Source organism: Rattus norvegicus, chromosome 1, assembly GCF_021556685.1.
Source record: "Rattus norvegicus strain SHRSP/BbbUtx chromosome 1, alternate assembly SHRSP_T2T, whole genome shotgun sequence".
Taxonomy (NCBI): Eukaryota; Metazoa; Chordata; class Mammalia; order Rodentia; family Muridae; genus Rattus; species Rattus norvegicus.
Window position 1 is genome coordinate 118329705 of NC_141534.1, and position 19609 is coordinate 118349313.

General features: G+C 42.1%; 1 protein-coding gene across 1 annotated transcript in view; it reads left to right on the plus strand.

Annotated features, from left to right (window-relative positions):
* The first annotated feature begins 108 nt into the window (after positions 1 to 108).
* Positions 109 to 19609, plus strand: part of Oca2 (OCA2 melanosomal transmembrane protein) — a 322662-nt gene continuing 303161 nt past the window's right edge. Inside the window, 2 exon segments of the mRNA NM_001271493.1 lie at positions 109 to 214; positions 15915 to 16178. Of these exon segments, the coding sequence (NP_001258422.1) occupies positions 15934 to 16178 (245 nt within the window). The 5' untranslated portion in view covers positions 109 to 214; positions 15915 to 15933.

Genomic DNA, 19609 nt, shown 5'->3' on the forward strand with positions numbered 1-19609 from the left:
GAGGGGGTTGAGGGCACTGAGCCTTCCAGCTCTGTGAAGGTCTGTGGGCGTGGCCAGCAGGGGGTGCGGTGAGGAGCATGAGCTATCTAACCCTCCCGGGCTGCAAGTGCCTGCTGAGAAATCTTTCCCCAAGGGTTGTACACTATCCACGACCCAGGGCCTTTGGATCTGGACACTGGACTTCACTGCTGGAGAAAGATCATCCAGTCATCAGGTAAAATGGTGGTTGGGAGTCACAAAATGATAACCTCTTATTCTGGGAAGCTAGTAGGGTTATAGCTTCCCAGAATCAGAGGCTATCATCATAAGCCTATACTGAAAATGTGTGGATAATATGATTGAGCAGTTTGTATGGGCATTTCTGATTGTAATGGAGTGGCCAGCAGCAGCTGTAATAATACTAGTAGTAGTAGCAGCAGCTTTTGCTTTCCCCCTGGGAGGCTGCGTCCCAGGACAAAGGGGACTGTGGAAGGGAACTTGGAGCTAAGAGGCCGGCCTTTAGGCGTTTCTTTGGAAGGGAACTCACTGAACTGAGAACACTGAATCCCTCAAGGCTGATGCTTTTTGTCTATTCACACCACACACAGGGAAATAAATGGGGATTCATACAGCCGACTCTTTTCAATAGCATGGTTATTAAGCACAGAAATCTGAGTGAGTGGACATCTTCGGGAAATCAGAGCCCTGGGGCCTCTGGCTTGTAAAGCTTTCTCGGTGTCTTAAACCTGCAGCGATGTTTGAGGAACACCAACTTAAATCAGTGTGACAACTCTACAAAGCCTAGATTTGGGCTAGTAGCTGTGAAGGGCAGCTGCCCACTGAAACCACTACACAATAATGTCACTCCCTGAGGTGTGCTTGACCGGTAGTGCCTGATCTGGACAGGCGACAAGGCCCACCAAGGCTGGGTGCCTATGAGCACCAGTGTAGCTAGTGGTAGCAACTCCCCTGTGGAAGCTGCTGGGAATTTTATCAGAAACAGAGGAAAGCTCCAGATGGCAGGGAAGGGTTTCAAGCTGGGTTTACAAAGACTCGAATGCAGTTGTTCACAATGGTTATAAACTAGGGGTGACTTAGGAGCGTATGTTTTCTTGACACCCCCCTCCAACCTCATGGATCAGTTAGCTGAGTTCTAAGAACATGAACAACTATTGATTGGGAAGAGGTGGCTTTGACTGTCACCGGAGACCAGCAATGTCCACACCTAGAACTTTGGCCAGTGTGTGTGTGGTGTGGGCTAAGGTGGTAGGGGGCAAGAAATGAGGGCTCACAACAAACAAACAAACAAACAAACAAACAAACAAACAAATACCTTTCTTGCTGAAAGAAATCTGCTTGTCTCAAAGCAAAACCAATCCACAAACATGAAACCCAAAGTGGCTGCTAGGTCAGGACAGGGAACGTTTGGTTAGAGATGAGTCTTCAGGGTAAATGTGGGCCATTGGAGATAGTGGGTTGGATAGGAGTATGTTTTAGATATGTGGTGAGATCAGGTATAAGGCTAGTATGGGATGGGTAGCTAAGGGATTTTGAGAGTCTGGGGATATCTGAACACTTTTGCTTCCACCGAGACAAGAGGCTAAGAGGATAGTGATCTGGGCTACAGAGTGTGTGTGTGTGTGTGTGTGTGTGTGTGTGTGTGTGTGAGAGAGAGAGAGAGAGAGAGAGAGAGAGAGAGAGAGAGAGAGAGAGAGATAGGTGAGGATCTTCCCTCTCAGAAAGGTCTTTTATTTGGAGGTAGAGAGAGGTAGGCTTGCAGTAAGATCCCAGAAATGTCAGGATAGAATGCCCTTCTAGAGGATCAAGAAACAGCTGGGGAAGGAGCAAGTCTGGTGTGCCTGTTCTTGTGTTTGGGAAAAGAGAGTCCTCCCCATGCCCAACAATTACCTTGAGCTGCCAGTCTTTGTCCTTGCAGGATGTTGGTTTTTCAGGTGCTTGGATGAGGAATTTTGTCATCTTCCCCCAAACTCCCTGTCCTGCCTAAGGGCAGAGGCATTCCCTGGTACAGGGAGACCCAGCCACCATTCACTAGATAGATGGCTTATCCGTGCTTGGGCAGAAATGAAGTCCAAGAGGTACAGGGAATTTCTACCTGGTTGAGGTTCCCCTGAGGGATTCTGTCCTGCAGCTGATACAGAGTGAAGATGCATTCTACAACCTAGAGGGAATCAGAAGGAGGTGGTGCTTGGGTCTCCTGCTTTGGATAAGGGTCAGGGTTTCCAAGTTGCTCTGCAGGATGTACAGAGGAAAGCTGGCTGTGCAGTGGTGGGGCAATAAGCAGAGCCACTTCGAGCCCAAGCTGACAGATAGGCAGACAGGACACAGGGGCTGGGTCCTGGTCCTGACGGGTCAAAGGGCTCAGACAGACCCTGGCTGTGCGTTTCACATGGCTTTCTGTTCCTTACCCGGTGCTGTGATCCCTGCAGTGAACTGTTTATGCTCTGGAGGCCCTGTGGGCATTCTCAGAACAAAGCCCTCTTCACCCCAAGACCTTTTGCTGCATAGAGAAGGTCACCCCGCTTCCGGCGTGCTGGCTCAGGCTCTCCTTCCTGGTTGCAAGAGGACTCTTTAAAACAAGAAGTGATTAATAACCATGCCATTTGGTTGAGTGATCCAGAAGCTTTAATCAAGTTCACATGCTGCAAATTCAAACCAAAGGAATACAGAACAGTGGCCTGTGCTCTGGCCCTACAGAGGGGAACAGCCTGACCTTGCTGTCCTTGGTGTGACACTCATCCTGAGCTCCCTGAATTAAAAAGGGGCTGCCCCAAGCTCAGCTACTTTCTCTGGAAGATGCCTAGCGGCATGGCCCTCTGCCTTGGAGGACATGAACTGCCTGTCTCGTCCTAACCAGACACACAGGCTCATCCTACCACAGCTCTGCATAGCTGTTGGGATTGTGATGTTCTGCACAGAGAACCAGTAATAGCAGGAACTCACAGGACCTGGATCATATTGGTTACAGTGAGGCATCAAGTGATCTGGCTTTGCTGACATGTTCGGCACATACGGGGGTTGAGGGGTGGGGAGGGGGTTAAGAAGGCATCCTCCACCCCCACTAAGAGTTAGTAGAGGATGATAGTTTACCAAGGAACTAATTGGTGAGGTATGGCGTTGTTGAGCTAGTAGCACTGAGTGCAGGCCAGTTGTTTGGGCCTCCCCACTTTTCTCCTTCCTGTCCCTCAGACGTTCTCCATCTTGTTTGCACCAAAACTGATCTCTGCTCCATTAATGTGCCATATTCAGAAGCCCCAGAGCCATGGGGAAGAGCTGAGACGTTTTAGGTCCTGGTCAGGACTCAGGGTATTCAGACCTGGTTTGAGCATCCAGGGCATCTCTCCTTATGCATCCTCTTCTTAATCAAATCAATTGCTGGCCCATTCTCACCAGGTGAGAAACCAATGACAGGAGAAACCAGGAGGAGAAAAGTCAGAAGCAGAAGTCTCTTTCCCAGCAGGGACAGACTCCTTGCCCTGGACAGTGCCCCACCCTGTGTGTTGTGCTTTAGCTTCTGGCTTATTATCCAGTGATATCTTCCAATTAAGGCTCTGTTATGAGTTTGAGTTATGTGCCTGTAAGGATTATCAGGGCCCAACAGTGACTTAGAACAAGGTTGGTGAGCATTACCCAGGCAAGGTGATGGTAGGGTATAATGGGAAGGCTTGGAGGAGATAAGAGTGACAGAGCAGTTGAAAGGGGCAGGACAAAGTGACAGGGAACTTTGCTGGGCCTGTAGGCATACTGCTACAAGCCTGGAGGGGGAAGAAACAGAACAGTGGGAGTGTGGATCATGGACATGACAGATGGTTTAGGGTCAAGTATGAAGACTGCAAGATTCCACTGAGTTTGAGACATTTATTATGTTCTTTTCAAGAAAGCCATGAAATCTATATGTTCTCCTTAAAACAGAAAGATGATCAAGTTGTTGCTATTATTTATTATTATTATTATTATTATTATTATTATTATTATTATTGGGTAAGTTTTGCTGAGAAAGAGCTGTCTGTGGCCAGCCCAAGGTACAAGGCCATGTCCTTCCATATGAGGTCTTCCAGGTGAGTATTACACACACAGCTGAGGCTGTGAACACAAGGCAGTGCTCACACTATGAACTGAGGGGTTTGGAGCCCTCCTCTCCTTCCAAGGATGGGCTGGTGTTAAGGTGGTAGGGTGACTCCAGAGGCCAGGTGGTGGTGGTATGAAAGTTTCCAAGAGGACTGGTCATGGGTTGAATCCCCATTGGATAGGCTAGGACAGGAGTGTTTCACTGTAAAGATGACATCCAAATGTAAACATCTGAATTCAGAACATGTTTGGAAGAATTAGATAAACATGTGAGTTGAGAGGGCAATGACTGCAGTGTCCTCCAAAGAGGCGGCTACAGAAAGTGCACAAGCAACAGCAGGCTTGTGCTGAGTCAGGATGTTGGGTATGCTCACTGGAGAATACTGAGTTCAGAGCAGGCTGGGGAACCATCTCCACAGAGTGACTGATATTGGAAGCTGCAGTGCGGTCTCTTGAGGAGGCTGCTGGTCTCTGAGTGAAGCCAGGAAGAGCAGAAGTCAGTACCCAAAGAAGAGGAGGAAGAGCTAGAACTCTCCCTGAGGCCAAACCTCAACAGTCATGGAACAACGTCAGAGAGGCTGAGTGGGGGCAGACCCTAGGAGTTAGCGGTGATTCTCACAGGAGTATTAGCCATCAAGGTTGGAGAGTAGAACATGGTGGAAGAGGGCTTGAGGAGGAGTGAGGGAGGAAGGAACCTGGTAGCCTGGAGAAGATATGCTAAGGAGCTCAGGTGAGCAGTGACTATAGGCTGAAGAGTCCCACACAATTATAAGAGGTAATCCAAAGAGATCTCTTACGGCCAGAACCCAATGTCCGTCAGCGCTAAAAGCTTGCAACAGTTATAGTGGACCATCACCATCAGGACACTGACACAATCAACGTTCAGGGTCTTAACCCCTACATGGTCTTCTTGTGCCCTTCTGTAGGTACATCCCCAACCCTACTCAGCTGCATGCACACTGTTCTGTTCTCCTGTCTATTCTGTTGTCACCTAAAGGATGTTGACACATAGGACCATGCAGTATGTGGCTTTTGGAGATTTTTGTTTTCACTCTGAGTTCTCATTTTGCAAATTCATCCATCTTGCTGTGTTCATGGACTTCCTGGGATATTGGTTCTCCCCTTTAGCTTACACACACACACACACACACACACACACACACACACACACACACACACACACACACACACAAACGCACGCACGCACGCATGCACGCACGCACGCACACGTGCATGTATGCACACAAAACAGCAAAACAACTACAGAAACCTGAGAAACCTCTGAATTCTTTCCCATTTTGGCTGGATTTTTATAAATGTCGAGAGAGATGCCCAGGAGGACAATTGCTGGGTGTATGTGACCTGAAGCTCTCAGAGAGCTGCACCTATGCTGATTATTCTGTGTGGATGACTGACTATTAGAACTCCATGATTGTGGAGGGTTGCAATGGTGCCAATCCGGATTGATTTAACTCCCTTAATAGCCATTTGGGGTCTACTTTCTGTATCCTATGTAGCATCCTTTTAACTAACAGCAAAATCTTTGGAAGGCATTAACAGGTCACTAGCTTCTACCAACTCAAAAGCTAAGGAAGCTATCAGATCGTATCTGACACTTACAGCATAGATTCCTGGCTTTGCTATGGTCCACTCACCTGATGTCCTTGTAGATTTATCTATTAGAAATGTTTTGCATTTACATGAAGTTAGAAAAAATACAGCATTTTGTTGACTGACCTCCTTTACTGAACATAATATCTACAGTTTCCTCCGAACTGTGGCAGGTGTTCATGCATCATTGTCCCTAGCTGTTGAATTATATTCTGTTGTGTAGATCTCTGTAGTAGATTTATTAATTCTTGTTATTCTCTTGTACGACTAAACCACCTTCTATTTATTCATGGGACAAGATTACTTCTGGGTGGCTTAAACAACAAACATTTTTTCCCCCACAGGGTAGGAAGTTAGGCAGTCCAAGATCAAGGTATATGCAGATTTAATGTCCTGGCTCATAGATGAAGTCTTCAGTCAGTGTCCACATATGCCAAGAAGAGAAGCAAGCTCTGAAGACTTAGATAGACACTGATTCCATTCACGAAGGCTCCATTCCAATGACTTCCTTCCTCCTTAAACCTCAGTTTCTTTCCAGAGACCATCTCCTAACACCATCACATATGGTAGACCCCAATCTCTCTCCAGAGATCATTACCTAACACCATCGCTTGCAGAAAGATATCAATATGTGAATCTAGGGCTGGAGATTCAAGTACTTAGCACAAAACCCTTCTTAATGGAATGCTCTAAAAACCCAGGGTATTTAGTCAGGCAGAAGGTGATGCTCTTGAACCAGCCCAATCATATAATTTGCAGAGACTTTTGGTTAAAGACCAGGGGGAAATGCCATCGATAAGACTAAAATAAAGCTTTCCTTTATCCCCTAGTCTTTCTCTCTTAACTTGTCACGATATATTTTCTGTTGTTTTAGGTTTTTATTTTTATTTACCTTTAAAAATAGGATCTTTCTCTGTAGCCTAGTCAGGCCTGGCTTCACTCATGGCCATTCTTCCTCTGCCAGTTGCTAGAATTACAGATGTGAGCCTCCCATGCCTAGCTATTTATGATGTTTCAAAACTGCTGTTTAATGTCCTTACTCTTAGTAATGAAAACTAAGTTTTATTAGGCTTCTTTGCACATTGCAATGCCTGTTTAAAGTGTAAATATTGGAGTCTATTTTTTGCATGTGGAATCAGCTAAAACATAGAACTGGTGCTTTGTTACATGCATGTATACATGTTCTTACTGAGAAAAAAATACTGTAAGAGTAAAGCTCAACTGCAGCTTCTCCTTCCTTTACTCCTCTGGGTTCCCCCAAGCACCCTCTCCCCCAAATTAACTCTGCTCTCTCCTCCCTCCAGAAAAAAAAAAACAACCCTTCAGGGAACATCAACTGAACTACAGGATACAGTAAGACCAAGCACAAACCCTCACATCAAGACTGGGCAAGACAACACAATAAGAGAAAGAGTCCCAAAAGTAGGCAAGTGAGTTAGAGACATCCCAACTCCCACTCTCTGGAGCCCCACAAAAACACCAGGTCAACTGTTGGGAGCGATGCTCTTACAACTCCCCATTATTGATGTTAATAGTATAGTTAGAATTAAATATGACTGGGTTCATGGAAAATCCCCAGCCAGCTGCAGAAGACTAATACAAATCTGGTGGTCAGGATGAATAATGATATGACAAAGTTGTGACCTTGCTGAGAAATACGTCTGACGTCAGGATGCCCAATGATATGACCTTTCTGAGAAACCAACATCCTGCTGACTAATGATATGACAAAACTGTAACCTTTCTGAGAAACCAACATCCTGTTGACATCAGCTGACCACACAAGTACGGTGTCCTTGGCTGTCATAGATGCTTCCCACTCCCCCCTCCCTCTGTTACCCCTGTTTTAGTATAAATTCAGCCTTGGGAAAAAATAAAATTGTCGCCTTGATCAGACTCTTGTCTTGGCGTCCTTCTTCGTGTCTCTTGTCCCCCATTCTCTTCCAGATACCCTCTGCACCCTCGTTGACTGTCCTGCAGGATGGAACAACTGGCCAAGACAGTCAACAACTTTAAAGTATATGCAGAGGACCTAGAGCAGACCCATGCAGGCTCTGTGACTGCCACTTCAAGTCTCTGTGAGCCCCCATGAATCCTGCAGAGTTGATTCTGCAGGTTGTACTCTGCCTGTGTCCTGGACCCCTCTGACTTCTACTGTTTCTCTTATCCTTGTTCCAAAAGGTTCCCTGAGCCCTGAGGGACCCTATGGAGACCTTCAACCTAGGCTCTCTCTTTGCCTGTTGTGTGGCTGTGGGTCTGTGCATCTGCTCCAATCAGCTGATGGAGGCAGCCTCTCTGATGGCTACTGAGCTAAGCACCAATCCATGAGTACAGCAGAACATCATTAGGAATAACTTCATTACTTTTTCCAGTTGTGTTTGTTGGTTTGGAGGCTATCTAGCCTCCCGTTCCTGGTCATTTAGGCAGTGTCAGGCACCGGCTTCTTTTCCCAGCATTGGCCTCAAATTAAATCAGTCATTGGTTAGCCACTCCCACAAGTTCTGTACTACCACTGCCCCAGAACATCTTGCAAGCAGGACAGATTGTAGATAAAAAGGTTTATGTTTGGATAGGTGTCCCAGTCCCATCACTGGAAGCCTTGTCTAGTTACAGAAGATGGGACATTTGGGCTCTGTATCCTCCATGACCAAGAGTTCTCACATGGTTCACCCTCATAAATTACGGAGAGTTTCCACTACACTAGGTTTCCACATTGCCCCCCAAATGCTCTTCAGTCACTTCTTCCATACTCTCTCCCTCCATGTCCTCCTACCTCTTCACACCTACAAAATCCACCTACAAAAATCTATTCAGTTTCTCTTTCCCAGGGAGATCCATGCATCCACCCTAGAGTCCCCCTTGTTACTTAGCATTTCTTGGTCTCTGGACCAAGTAATAGTATAGTGTCCTTTACTCTACAGCTAATATCCACTTATAAGTGAGTACATAACCTGTTTGTCTTTCTGGATCTGAGTTACCTCACTCAGGATTTTTTTTCCCTAGTTCTATCCATTGCCTTCAAATTTCATGTCATTTTTTTTTAAATCAAAAAGCTGAATAATACTCCATTGTGGAAATGTAACAAATTTCCTTTATCAATTCTTTATTGAGGGACATCTAGGTTGTTTCCAGATTCTGACTATTATGAATAAAGCAGCTGTGAACATAATTGAGCCTATGGCTCTGGTATGATAGTGTCCTTTGGGTGTGTGCCTAGGAGTAGAATAGCTGAGTCTTGAGGTAGACCGATTTTCACATTTCTAAGGAAACACCATATTTATTTCCACACTGGCTGTACAACTTTATATTCCCATTGGCAGTGGAGAAGTGTTCCCCTTGTTTCACACTCTCACAGCCTGAGCTGTCATTTGTGTTATTGATGTAACAGGTGTAGGATGTGATCTCAAAGTCGTTTTCATTTACAATTGTTGAACATTTTAAAAATGTTTCTCGGCTATGTGTGATTCCTCTGTTGAGAATTCTCTGTTTAGATTGGTACCCCATTCTTAATATCCCATTTTTAAACTGGAGCGTTTGATTTGTTGATATCTAGTTTCTTGAGTTTTTCCATATTTTGGATACTAGCCTTCTAACTGGTTGTAGAATTGGTGAAAGTCTTTTCCCATTCTGAAGGCTGCCATTTTGTCCTATTGATGGTATCATTTGTCTTACAGAAGCGCTTCAGTCTCATGAAGTCCCACTTATTAATTGTTGATCTTAGTGCCTGAGCTATTGGTATTCTGTTCAGGAAGTTGTCTCCTGTGCCAATGTGTTCAAGGATATTCCCCACTTTCTTTTCTATCAGGTTCACTGTATCTGGTTTTGTGTTGAGGACCTTGATCCACCTGGACTTGAGTTTTGTGCTGAGTGATATGTGTAGGGTGAAAAATATAGATCTATTTGCATTCTTCTATGTGTAGAGTTCAGTTAGACCAGAACCATTTGTTGAAGATGTCTTTTTTCCACTGTGTATTTCTAGTTTCTTTATAAAATAAATCATGTGTCCATAGGTATGTGGATTTACTTCAAGTTCTTCTACCCTATTGATCAAACTGTCTGTTTTTATGATGATGCCATGCAGTTTTTTTTTAATCTCTGTAGCTCAGTTTGAAATCAGGGATGGTGATACTGTTGGAAGTTTTTTATTATTCAGGATTGTTTTAGCTATCTTGGAATTTTTGTTTTTTCATATAAAATTGAGTAGTGTCCTTTTAAGATTTGTAGGGGATTGTGTTGAATCTGTAGATTGCTTTTGGTAAGATGGCCATTTTTTTTTAACTGGGTTAATTCTATCAGTCCATGAACACAGTAGATCTTTCCATCTGATATCTTTCTCAATTTCTTACTTCAGAGACTTGAAGGTTTTGTCATACAGGTCTTTTTTACTTGCTTGGTTAGAGTTACACTAAGATATTTTATATTATTTGTGCCTATTGTAAAGGGTTTTGTTTCCCTGATTTCTGTTTCAGTTTTTTTCTCATTTGTATGTAGAAAGGCTGTGGATATTATTTTTTTAAGTTAATCTTGTATCCAGCTACTTCCCTAAAGGTATTTATCATCTGTAAATAGTGGTACTTTGACTTCTTCCTTTCCAATTTGTATCCCCTTGATCTCATTTAGTTGTCTTATTGCTTTAGCTAGAACTTCAAATACTGTTTGGGATAGGAAGAAAATGAACAGCCTTGTCTTGTTTCTGACAAGGAACAAGTGGAATTGCTTTGGGTTTCTTTCCATTTATTTAATGTTGGCTATAGGCCTGCCGTATATTGCCTTTCTTGTGTTTATGTTTTTTGTATCTCTGACCTCTTCAAGACTTTTATCACTGAGTATTGGATTTTTCAAAGATGACCATGCTTTTTTTCCAGGTCGTTTATATGGTGGATTACATTGACAGATTTTCATATGTTGAACCACCCCTGTATCTCTGGGATGACGCCTGCTGGTCATGGTGGATGATCTTTTTGATGTGTTCTCGGATTCAGTTTGCTAGTATTTTACTGAGTATTTTTGCATCTATGTTCTTATGAATTATGAATTGCTCTCCAATTCTATTTCTTTGTTGAATCTTTCTGTGGTTTGGGTATCAGGGTGACTGTGGCCTTATAAAATGAATTGGGAAATGTTCCTTTTGTTTTTATTTTGTGGAATAACTTGAGGAGTATTGATATTAACTCTTCTTTGAAAATCTGCTGAATTGTGCACTAAAACCACCTGGCCCTGGGATTTGGGGAGGGATGTGGGAAACTTTTAATGAATGCCTCTATTTCCTTAGGGGTTATAAATCTCTGTGTTAGGGTTTCTATTGCTACAATGAAACACCTTGATCAAATTGCAAGTTGGGGAAGAAAGGGACTATTCAGTTTGTACTTTCATATTGCTGTTCATAACCAAAGGAAGTCAGGACAGGAACTGAAGCAGAGCAGGAACTTGGAGGCAGGAATTACTGTCTTGCTTCACCCGGCTTGCTTGGCTACTTCCTTATAGAACCTAGGACCATCTGCCCAGGGATGGCACCACCCACAATGGACAAAGCCCTCCGCTATCGATCACTAAGTGAGAAGTCTTATAGCTGGCTCTTATAGAGGCATTTCCTCAACTGAGGCTTCTTCCTCTCTGATGACTTTAGCTTGTGTCAAGTACACACAAAACCACCCAGTACACGGTTTATTTAAATTGTTCACCTGGTCTCAATTTAAAATTGATAAATGGCAACTATTGTGAAAATTATTCATTTCTTTAAAAATTTCCAATTTGGTGGAGTACAAGCTTTTGAAGTATAACCTATTGATTCTTTGGCTTTTCTTGGTTTATGTTGCTATGCCCCTCTTTTCTGATTTTGCTAATTTGGATGGTCTCTCATTCTCTTTTACTTTGGATAAGGATTTTTTTTATCTTGTTGATTTTCTCAAAGAACCTACTCTTTTCTTCATTGATTCTTTGTGTTCTCTTTGTTTCTATTTTATTGATTTTAACTCCCAGTTTGATTACGTTTTGCCATTTACTCCTCTTGGGCATGCTTACTTCTTTTTGTTCTAGAGCTGTTAAGTTGCTAGTATGGGATCCCTCCATCTTTTTAATGTTTTAATTTTTATTTTTATTTACTAATTTGTAATGTATGCACTTAGTAGTATGAACTTTCCTCTTAGCTCCAGTATCACTGGAGTCATATATTTGGGCATGTTGCATATTCATTTTCATTTGAATTCTAGAACGTTTTTAAATAAAAAAACATTTCTGCCTCGACCCAGTTTTCATTCAGTAGAAAGTTGTTCATTATCCATGAGTTTGTAGGCTTTTTGTTGTTTCTTTGGCTGTTTAAATCTAGCTTTAATCTTGATGGCAATCTGATGGAATACAAGAGGTTATTTCAATTTTCTTGTATATGTTGAGACTTACTTAGTGACCAAATATGTGTTTAATTTTGGAAAAATGTATATGCTTTTGGTTTGGATGAAAGACTCTGTAGATAATCTGTTAAGTTTATAATGTGTTATCATTATTTCTCTTTAGTTTTTGTCTGGATGACAGATCCTTTGGTGAGAGTGGGGTATTGATATCTCCCACTATTTTTTTTTTGTTAGGGTGTCTCCTCAGTCTTTATTTTTCCTTAATTTATATCTTTTTTCTCCATCTTTATTAACTTGGGTATTTCTTATTTACATTTCAATTATTATTCCCTTTCCCAGTTTCTGGGCTAACATCCCCATAACCCTTCCCCCTCCCTTTCTATATGTGTGTTCCCCTCTCCATCTTCCCCCCATTACCGCCCTCTCCTCAACAATCACGTTCACTAGGGGTTCAGTCTTGGCAGGACCAAGAGCTTCCCCTTCCACTGGTGCTCTTACTAGGCTATTCATTGCTACCTATGCAGTCGGAGCCCAGGGTCAGTCCATGTATAGTCTTTTGGTAGTGGCTTAGCCCCTGGAAGCTCTGGTTGATTGGCATTGTTGTTCATATGGGGTCTCAAGCCCCTTCAAGCTCTTCCAGTCCTTTCTCTGATTCCTTCAATGGAGGTCCGGTTCTCAGTTCAGTGGTTTGCTGCTGGCATTTGCCTATGTATTTGCCATATTCTGGCTGTGTCGATATCTCCCACTATTAATGTGTGACAGTTAATGTGAGAATTAAGCTTTAGTAATAATTCATTTACAAATGTGGGTGCCCTTGTGTTTGGGGCATAGATGTTAAAAATTGATACATCATCTTGGTGAATTTTTTCTTTGATGAGTATAAAGTATCCTTCACTGTTTCTTTTGATTAATTTAAATTTCAAATCTATTTTGTTAAATATTAGAATGGTTACACAAACTTGCTTCTCAGGTGCATTTGCTTGGAAAATCTTTTTTCCAATTCCTTACTCAGAGGTAATGTCTACTTTTGATGTTCAAGTGTGTTTCTTGTATACAGCAGAAAGATGGATTCTGTTTTGGAATCCATTCTCTTAGCCTATTTATTTTTTTTTAAGTTTGGCAATCAAGTCCATCAATATTGAGAAATATTGACTCAGTGACTAATGATTGTTATTTTCTCTTGTTGTTGTTGGTGGTGGTGGTGGCGATAGTGGTAGGGGTAGTGTGTGTGTGTGTGTGTGTGTGTGTGTGTGTGTGTGTTTCCCTTCATTTGCTTTTTCTGGTATGAGATTATTTATTTCTGTGTTTTTGGGTGTCTTAACCTCCTTGGGTTGTAGTTTTCCTTCTAGTATCTTTTGTAGGGTTGGGTTTTGGATAGATATTGTTTAAAATTGACTTTATTGTAGAATATCTTGTTTTCTCCATCTATGGTCATCGAAAGTTTTGCTGGGTAAAGTAGTATGGGTTGGCATTGTTTGTCTCTAGAATCTACAGGACATCTGTCCTGACCCTTTTGTCTTTTTGTGTCTCATTGAGAAGTCTGCTGTTATATGCTACTTGTCCCTTTTCTCTTGCAGATTTTAGTATTTTTTCTTTGTTTTTTATATTTAGTGGTTTATCATCATGTAGCAAGGGGACTTTCTTTTCTGGCCCAATGTCCTTGGTGTTTTATATGCTTGTTGTACCTTTATAGTTCTCTCTTTAGGTTAGGAAAACCTTCTTCTATGATTTTTTTGAAAATATTTGAACTGAGAATCTTTCCCTTTTTCTATTCTTATTATTCTGAGATTTGATCTTTTCATAGTATCCTAGATTTCCTGGATATTTGTATCAGAAATTTTTTAGCTTTAACAATTTCTTTGACTGATGTACCTATTTCTTCTATGCCTGATTATTGTTCTTCCAACTCTTACATTCTGTTGGTGAAGCTTGCCTATGTAGCTCCTATACACTTACCTAGATGTTTCATTTTCAGAATTTCCTCAATTTGTGTTTGCTTTATTGCATCTATTTTCATTTTTAGGTCTTGAACAATTTTGTTTTCTTCAACTGATTTTTAAATTTTTCTTTAAGGAAGTTATTCATTTCTTCCCCCCTTTTTTGTATTTTCCTGGATTTCTCTAAGAGATTTATTCACTTCCTCTTTATAGACTTCTATCATCCCCATAAAGTTGGTTATAAGGTGTTTTCCTTGCTGTATTAGGATAGCTGAGCTCTGGTGATGGGCTCTAGTTGTTGATTATATGCTAATGTTGTCTTCTAGGGATCTGGCTTTGGAGTGATTATAGGTCTAGTTTCTGATTTCTGAGTTTGTCTTTGTTGCATGGATGTTTTGTTTTGTTCCTTGGTTTCTGTTTCTTCTCTGGTATTCTGACCTATGTGGACTCTGGTTGAGCCTGGAGTCTCTGCTTGAGTTGGGGGTTGGAATAAGATGACAGGAGAGGGGAGGAGGAGGATAGAGGTAGGTGGTAGAGCACTGAGAGAATGGAGGAGGTCTACAGATGGCTGGCCTACCTGGACTTCTGGTTGCTGTCGTGGCTCTTGTCACATGGTGGATCTCTACCTGAGTTTAGTGCTGAGACATGGTGATGGGTGCAGAGTGGTTGGAGATAGGCTGGGGCAGCACTGAGGGAGTTGGGGAAATTCACTGGTGGGCAGCCTACCTTCTAGCTGTAGATATGGCCTTTGGCTGAGCAGGCGCTTTCTTTCTGAGTTGGGGGCTAGGGTATGTCAATGAGGAAAGGGGATGAGGGGTAGAGTTAGAGGGGCCACTGAGAGAGTAGGAGAGGTCTGCGGGTGGGTGACCTAGAGTTCTGGTAGCCAGCGTGGCTTCTGGTGGAGCAGGAGTCTTTGCCTGAATTGGGAACTGGAACAAGGTGACAAGAAAAGATGGGGGGATTTGAGATGGTGTTGGGACATTGAGAGAGTGGGGGATATCTGCAGGTGGGTGGCCTACCTTCTGGTAGGCTTCTGCTCCTGCTTTCATTGAAATAAAACATACAAGTATATTCTGCCAACATTCGCTATCATAGTGATCTGCAAATTTTTTAACTGCACTAGGTTTGTGTCTAGTTATGTTAGTCAGCTTGTCATAACTATAGCAAGTGTCTGAGGCAAGCATACACCAAAGAGAAAAGTTTTATTTTGGTTCCAAGTTTCACAGATGTAGGTCTATGATGGGTGACACCATCACTTAGGGTTGGTGATAACATGTATATATATCACACAGCATAGGTCATCTCTTATATATATTCTTAATATTTACTAGTATCACTGACTATCCATCTACATAACTTTCATGACCTCATAGTATTTCATACTATGCACATCTCAAAATTTATTGTATTTTAAATCCAAGTACAGATTCAGACAAGGGAAAGCAGACATAAAGTCCAACCCCTAACCAGGAAAAAGTTTTCTCTGCTGGAGTGACACTCCATCATCCACACTCCCGAGCAGGTCAAATGTCCCACATGAGATGAACTGCATGGCTCTCTCTGTGTGTGGTGGTTTGTTTTGGTTTTCATTTTTTGTTGCTGTTTGTATTGTTTTTTGAGCGAGAAGACATAAAATTGTATGAGTCAGGAGGTAGTGAGGGGGTAGGAGACATTGGGGGATGGGAAAAAGAATATAATAAAAATATAATGTATGTGAAAATAATAGACACTTAAAAATAAAGACATAAAATGTATTATATCCTATGATAGAATGTGCAGATCCCTGCTAGTATGAAATTGTTGAGATATCGCTCCTTGGATACAACCACAAAATGTCTCCTGTGTGAGACTTGAATTTTGGAGCACTTTGTTTTAAGGACTGTGTTTTAAGTACCCTCTGGTTGTACAGTTTGCCTTTCAGCAACAATAAGTGGCTTCTCTCTGTTTGACCCAGAACGATCAGCAACGGGGACATGCACCTTGAGAACAAAGACATCAGGCTGGCCTCAGCCATGCTGGAAGTAGAGCTACACCAGACATCTGCTCTGTCAGTTCCAACTTGCCCAGACCCAGGACGGCCGCTGACAGTCAAACCCACTGCCAGTAACTATGAGCTCGGCCAGGCAGACCCCTGCATCCCACATGCTGGTGAGGCTGCTGGGAAGAGCCCCTGTGTTCCTGAACATGCAGAATTTGGCTCATTCCTTATGAAGGGGAGGTGAGTGTGAAACAGTCCATGTAATAAGCATGGGGTTGGTAAATACTAAATTTCTACAAATATACTTTCACTCCATTTTATGGGAAAATTTTCAGAAAAATTTCAGCCATTCTGACAGGGATGAGACAGCCTTGAAGAGGTTTTAAGTTGAACTTCCTTGGTCTGAGTATGCTGAGTACTTCTTCAAGTATTCATTTGAGATTTAAGCTTCTTTTTTTAGAATGTCCATTCAGTTCATTATTGATTGTTTAGTTTGTAGTGTTTTGGGGGGTTAATTTTTACAGTTCTGTTTATATTTTGGGTACTAATCCTTTCATGTTGGGCAGTTGGTAAAACTACTTCTCATGTTCTGTCTCTTTAGTGATTGTTTTCATGCTGTGGAGAATTTTTTTTAACTTCACGCACATTTATTTATTTATTATTTTAAATTTTACTTTCTTTACGCAGTTCTTAGGGCTATTTTCTGTGTGGTTGGAGTTCTGGTTAAAAATCCCTGCCTATGGGCTGGAGAGATGGCTCAGCAGTTAGGAGCACTGACTGCTCTTCCAGAGGTCCTGAGTTCAATTCCCAGCAACCACATGGTGGCTCACAATCATCTGTGGTGGAATCTGATGTCCTCTTCTGGTGCTATCTGGAAATAGCAACAGTGTACTCATACATTAAATAAATTAAAAAAAGAAAAAAGAAAAAGGAAAAAAAAAGAAAAGAAAAAAAATAATCCCTGCCTATGTCAACTGTGTTGTTCTGAGTAAGAATGGCCTTCATAGGCTCATATTTGAGTGCTTACTCATCTGGGAGTGGCACCATTTGAGAAGAATTAGGAGGTGTGGCTTTGTAGGAGTGGGTGTGGCCTTGTTGGAGGAAGTGTGTCAGTGGGGATGGGCTTTGAGGTTTCAAAGCCTGTGCCAGGCCCAGCTTCTCTCTATCTTTGCCTATGGACCAGGATGTAGCTCTTAGGCCTGCCTACATGACACCATGCTCCCCACCATGATGACAATGGATTACATTTCTGAAACTGTAAGCAAGCCTCCAACCAAATGTTTTCTTTTATAATAGTTGCTTTGTCATCGTGATGTCTCTTCACAGTAGTAGAACAGTGACTAAGACAGTGACATACTTAAGTGTCTAGCCTATGTTTTCTTCTAACCATTTCAAAATTTCAGGTCTTACACTATTGATTCATATTTAGAGTGAGAGATGTGGATCAAGTTTCATTCTTCTAGAATTCTATTTGTCAAAGAAGCTGCGTTTTCTTGCAATGGATGCTTCTGAAAGAGTGATGCACTTTGTCAGAAGCTTTTCTGTACTGACTGAGATGATCATGTAATTTCTCTAAGTCTACATATGTGTGCTGAATTACACTTTTCGATTTGGACAGGTTGAGTAAACCTTGTGTCTAATAGGAAATAAAAATGTTGGTTATGTTGTACTCGCTGCATGTGTTCTTAAATTAAAATGTATTGAAAGTTTTTGTAGCTATGTGCATTTTGTATCTATGTGTTGGTCCACAGTTTTCTTTCCTGAGTCTTTATCTGGTTTTGGTATCAGGGTTATGCTTTTTGCTTGGAATGAGTTTGGTGTTCCTTCCCTTTCTATTTTATAGATCAGTGAGGAGCTTGTGAGTGAATGTGAAAGAGTGGCACCCTTGTTTCTTTCCAGATCTTAGAGATATCTGGTTTTAGCTCTTCTTTGATGATTTGTTAGGAATTAGCAATAAAACTCTTGGATCCTGCACTTTTCTTTGTTGGGGGTTCTTTTTGTTATGGTTTCATACTCACTTGTTATATTTTCCTTCTTCACATATCCAGACTTCTGGTGGACACACTCAGGTTTGCACTTGGAGGGCTGGACAGATTCTTCCACCCTCATAAAAATAACCAGACTGAGCTCCTAGGTAGCTAATATTTAGATATGAGTATCTCCCAAGTGCATTGAGAGCATGGGAAGGGTTCACAATACTAAGATGAATACATACAGAGGACCTATCTTTGTACTTCCAAGTCCTCCTGATTAGTAATCACTCTGCTGGAGAAACACAGTGGGTACCGTGTGCATCCTAGAACTTTGAGATTTTCATGCTCAACAGCAGTGAAAGCCAGGTAGTTCCGGAATTTGATCTATGTATTATCTTGGCTAGTTTTATGTCAGCTTGATACAAGCAAGATTCATTTGGGAAGACGAACCCTAAACTGAGAAAATATCTCCACTGGATTGACTTAGAGAAAAGTCTGTGTTGAATTTTCTTGATAGATGATTGATGTGGGTGATACCATGCTGGCAACGGTGGTCCTGGGTGCTATAAAAAAAAAGCAGTTTAAGCAAACCATTAGGAACAAGCCAGTAAGCAGCTCTTTCCCACAGTTCTGCTTAAGTTCTTGCCTTAAGGTTCCTGTCCTTGCTTTTTTCAATTATAGACTTGTGACCAAGGCAATTTATGGAAGAGTTTATTGGGCTCACAGTTTCAGAAGATGAAATCATGACCATTATGGCAAGGGCATGGCAGGAGGCAGTCAGGCATGATGCTGGAGCAGCAGCAACTTGAGATACAACCACAAGACAGAAAGGGACACTGAGAATGGCATGAACCTTTGAAACTTCAAAGCCTGCTAGTGGCACACCTCCTCCAATAAAGCCACACCACCTAACCCTTCCCAGCAGTTCTACTCACTGGGAACAATTAGTGAAACATGTGGGAGTCATTTTCATTCAAAGCACCACAGGACTTACTTATAAGCTATAGATCAAAATAAATCTTTACCCCCACAAGTTGCTTGTGGACATGGTGTTTTATCACAGTAATACAAACCCTAACTAAGACCTCTACTTGCTTTAGAATTATCAAACTCTAAGCTAAGTCTCAGTTGATGAGACCCGATCCTGGGTATTGATGGTCGGGCTGTTTGTCTTCATTCACATCTTGTCAAAGCCAGGCTCTTGCTACTTTAACCCTTGGCCGGTCCTCTAGTTCTACAAAAACTGCCTTTCTAGGCCTCTTATTCCCTAGCAGCTATGGTAAGCTAAATTGAAACTCCTCAACCTGTGGATAGTTTGAGCTGTTGGGCCGCCAAGTAGCTCAGTTATTAACAATAGATTCTGTCAAGATGTCGCCTATCTGATACCCTATAATTATACAGTGGGGATTTCTCTGATCCATCTTCTTCTACAGGAACCAGTCTTACTGTAAGCAATAATTGGACTTGAGGTGCATGAGAGCTGTAGGCTCATTCTGAGGGCAGGACTGCTTAGCTTTCATCTGACTTTCCTGAGTCCCTTCTGTACCAGGGGACTCCTTGGCTGTGTTTGCCTAGCTTCTTCATATGGAGTATCTTTATTCCTGCTTTTCCTCTGGTTCAGGCTTTGGAATAAAGTCTGGTTTCTTATTCAGACACACTCCTTCACTGGCTCTCACAGAAGCTCCCCAGCACTGTTAG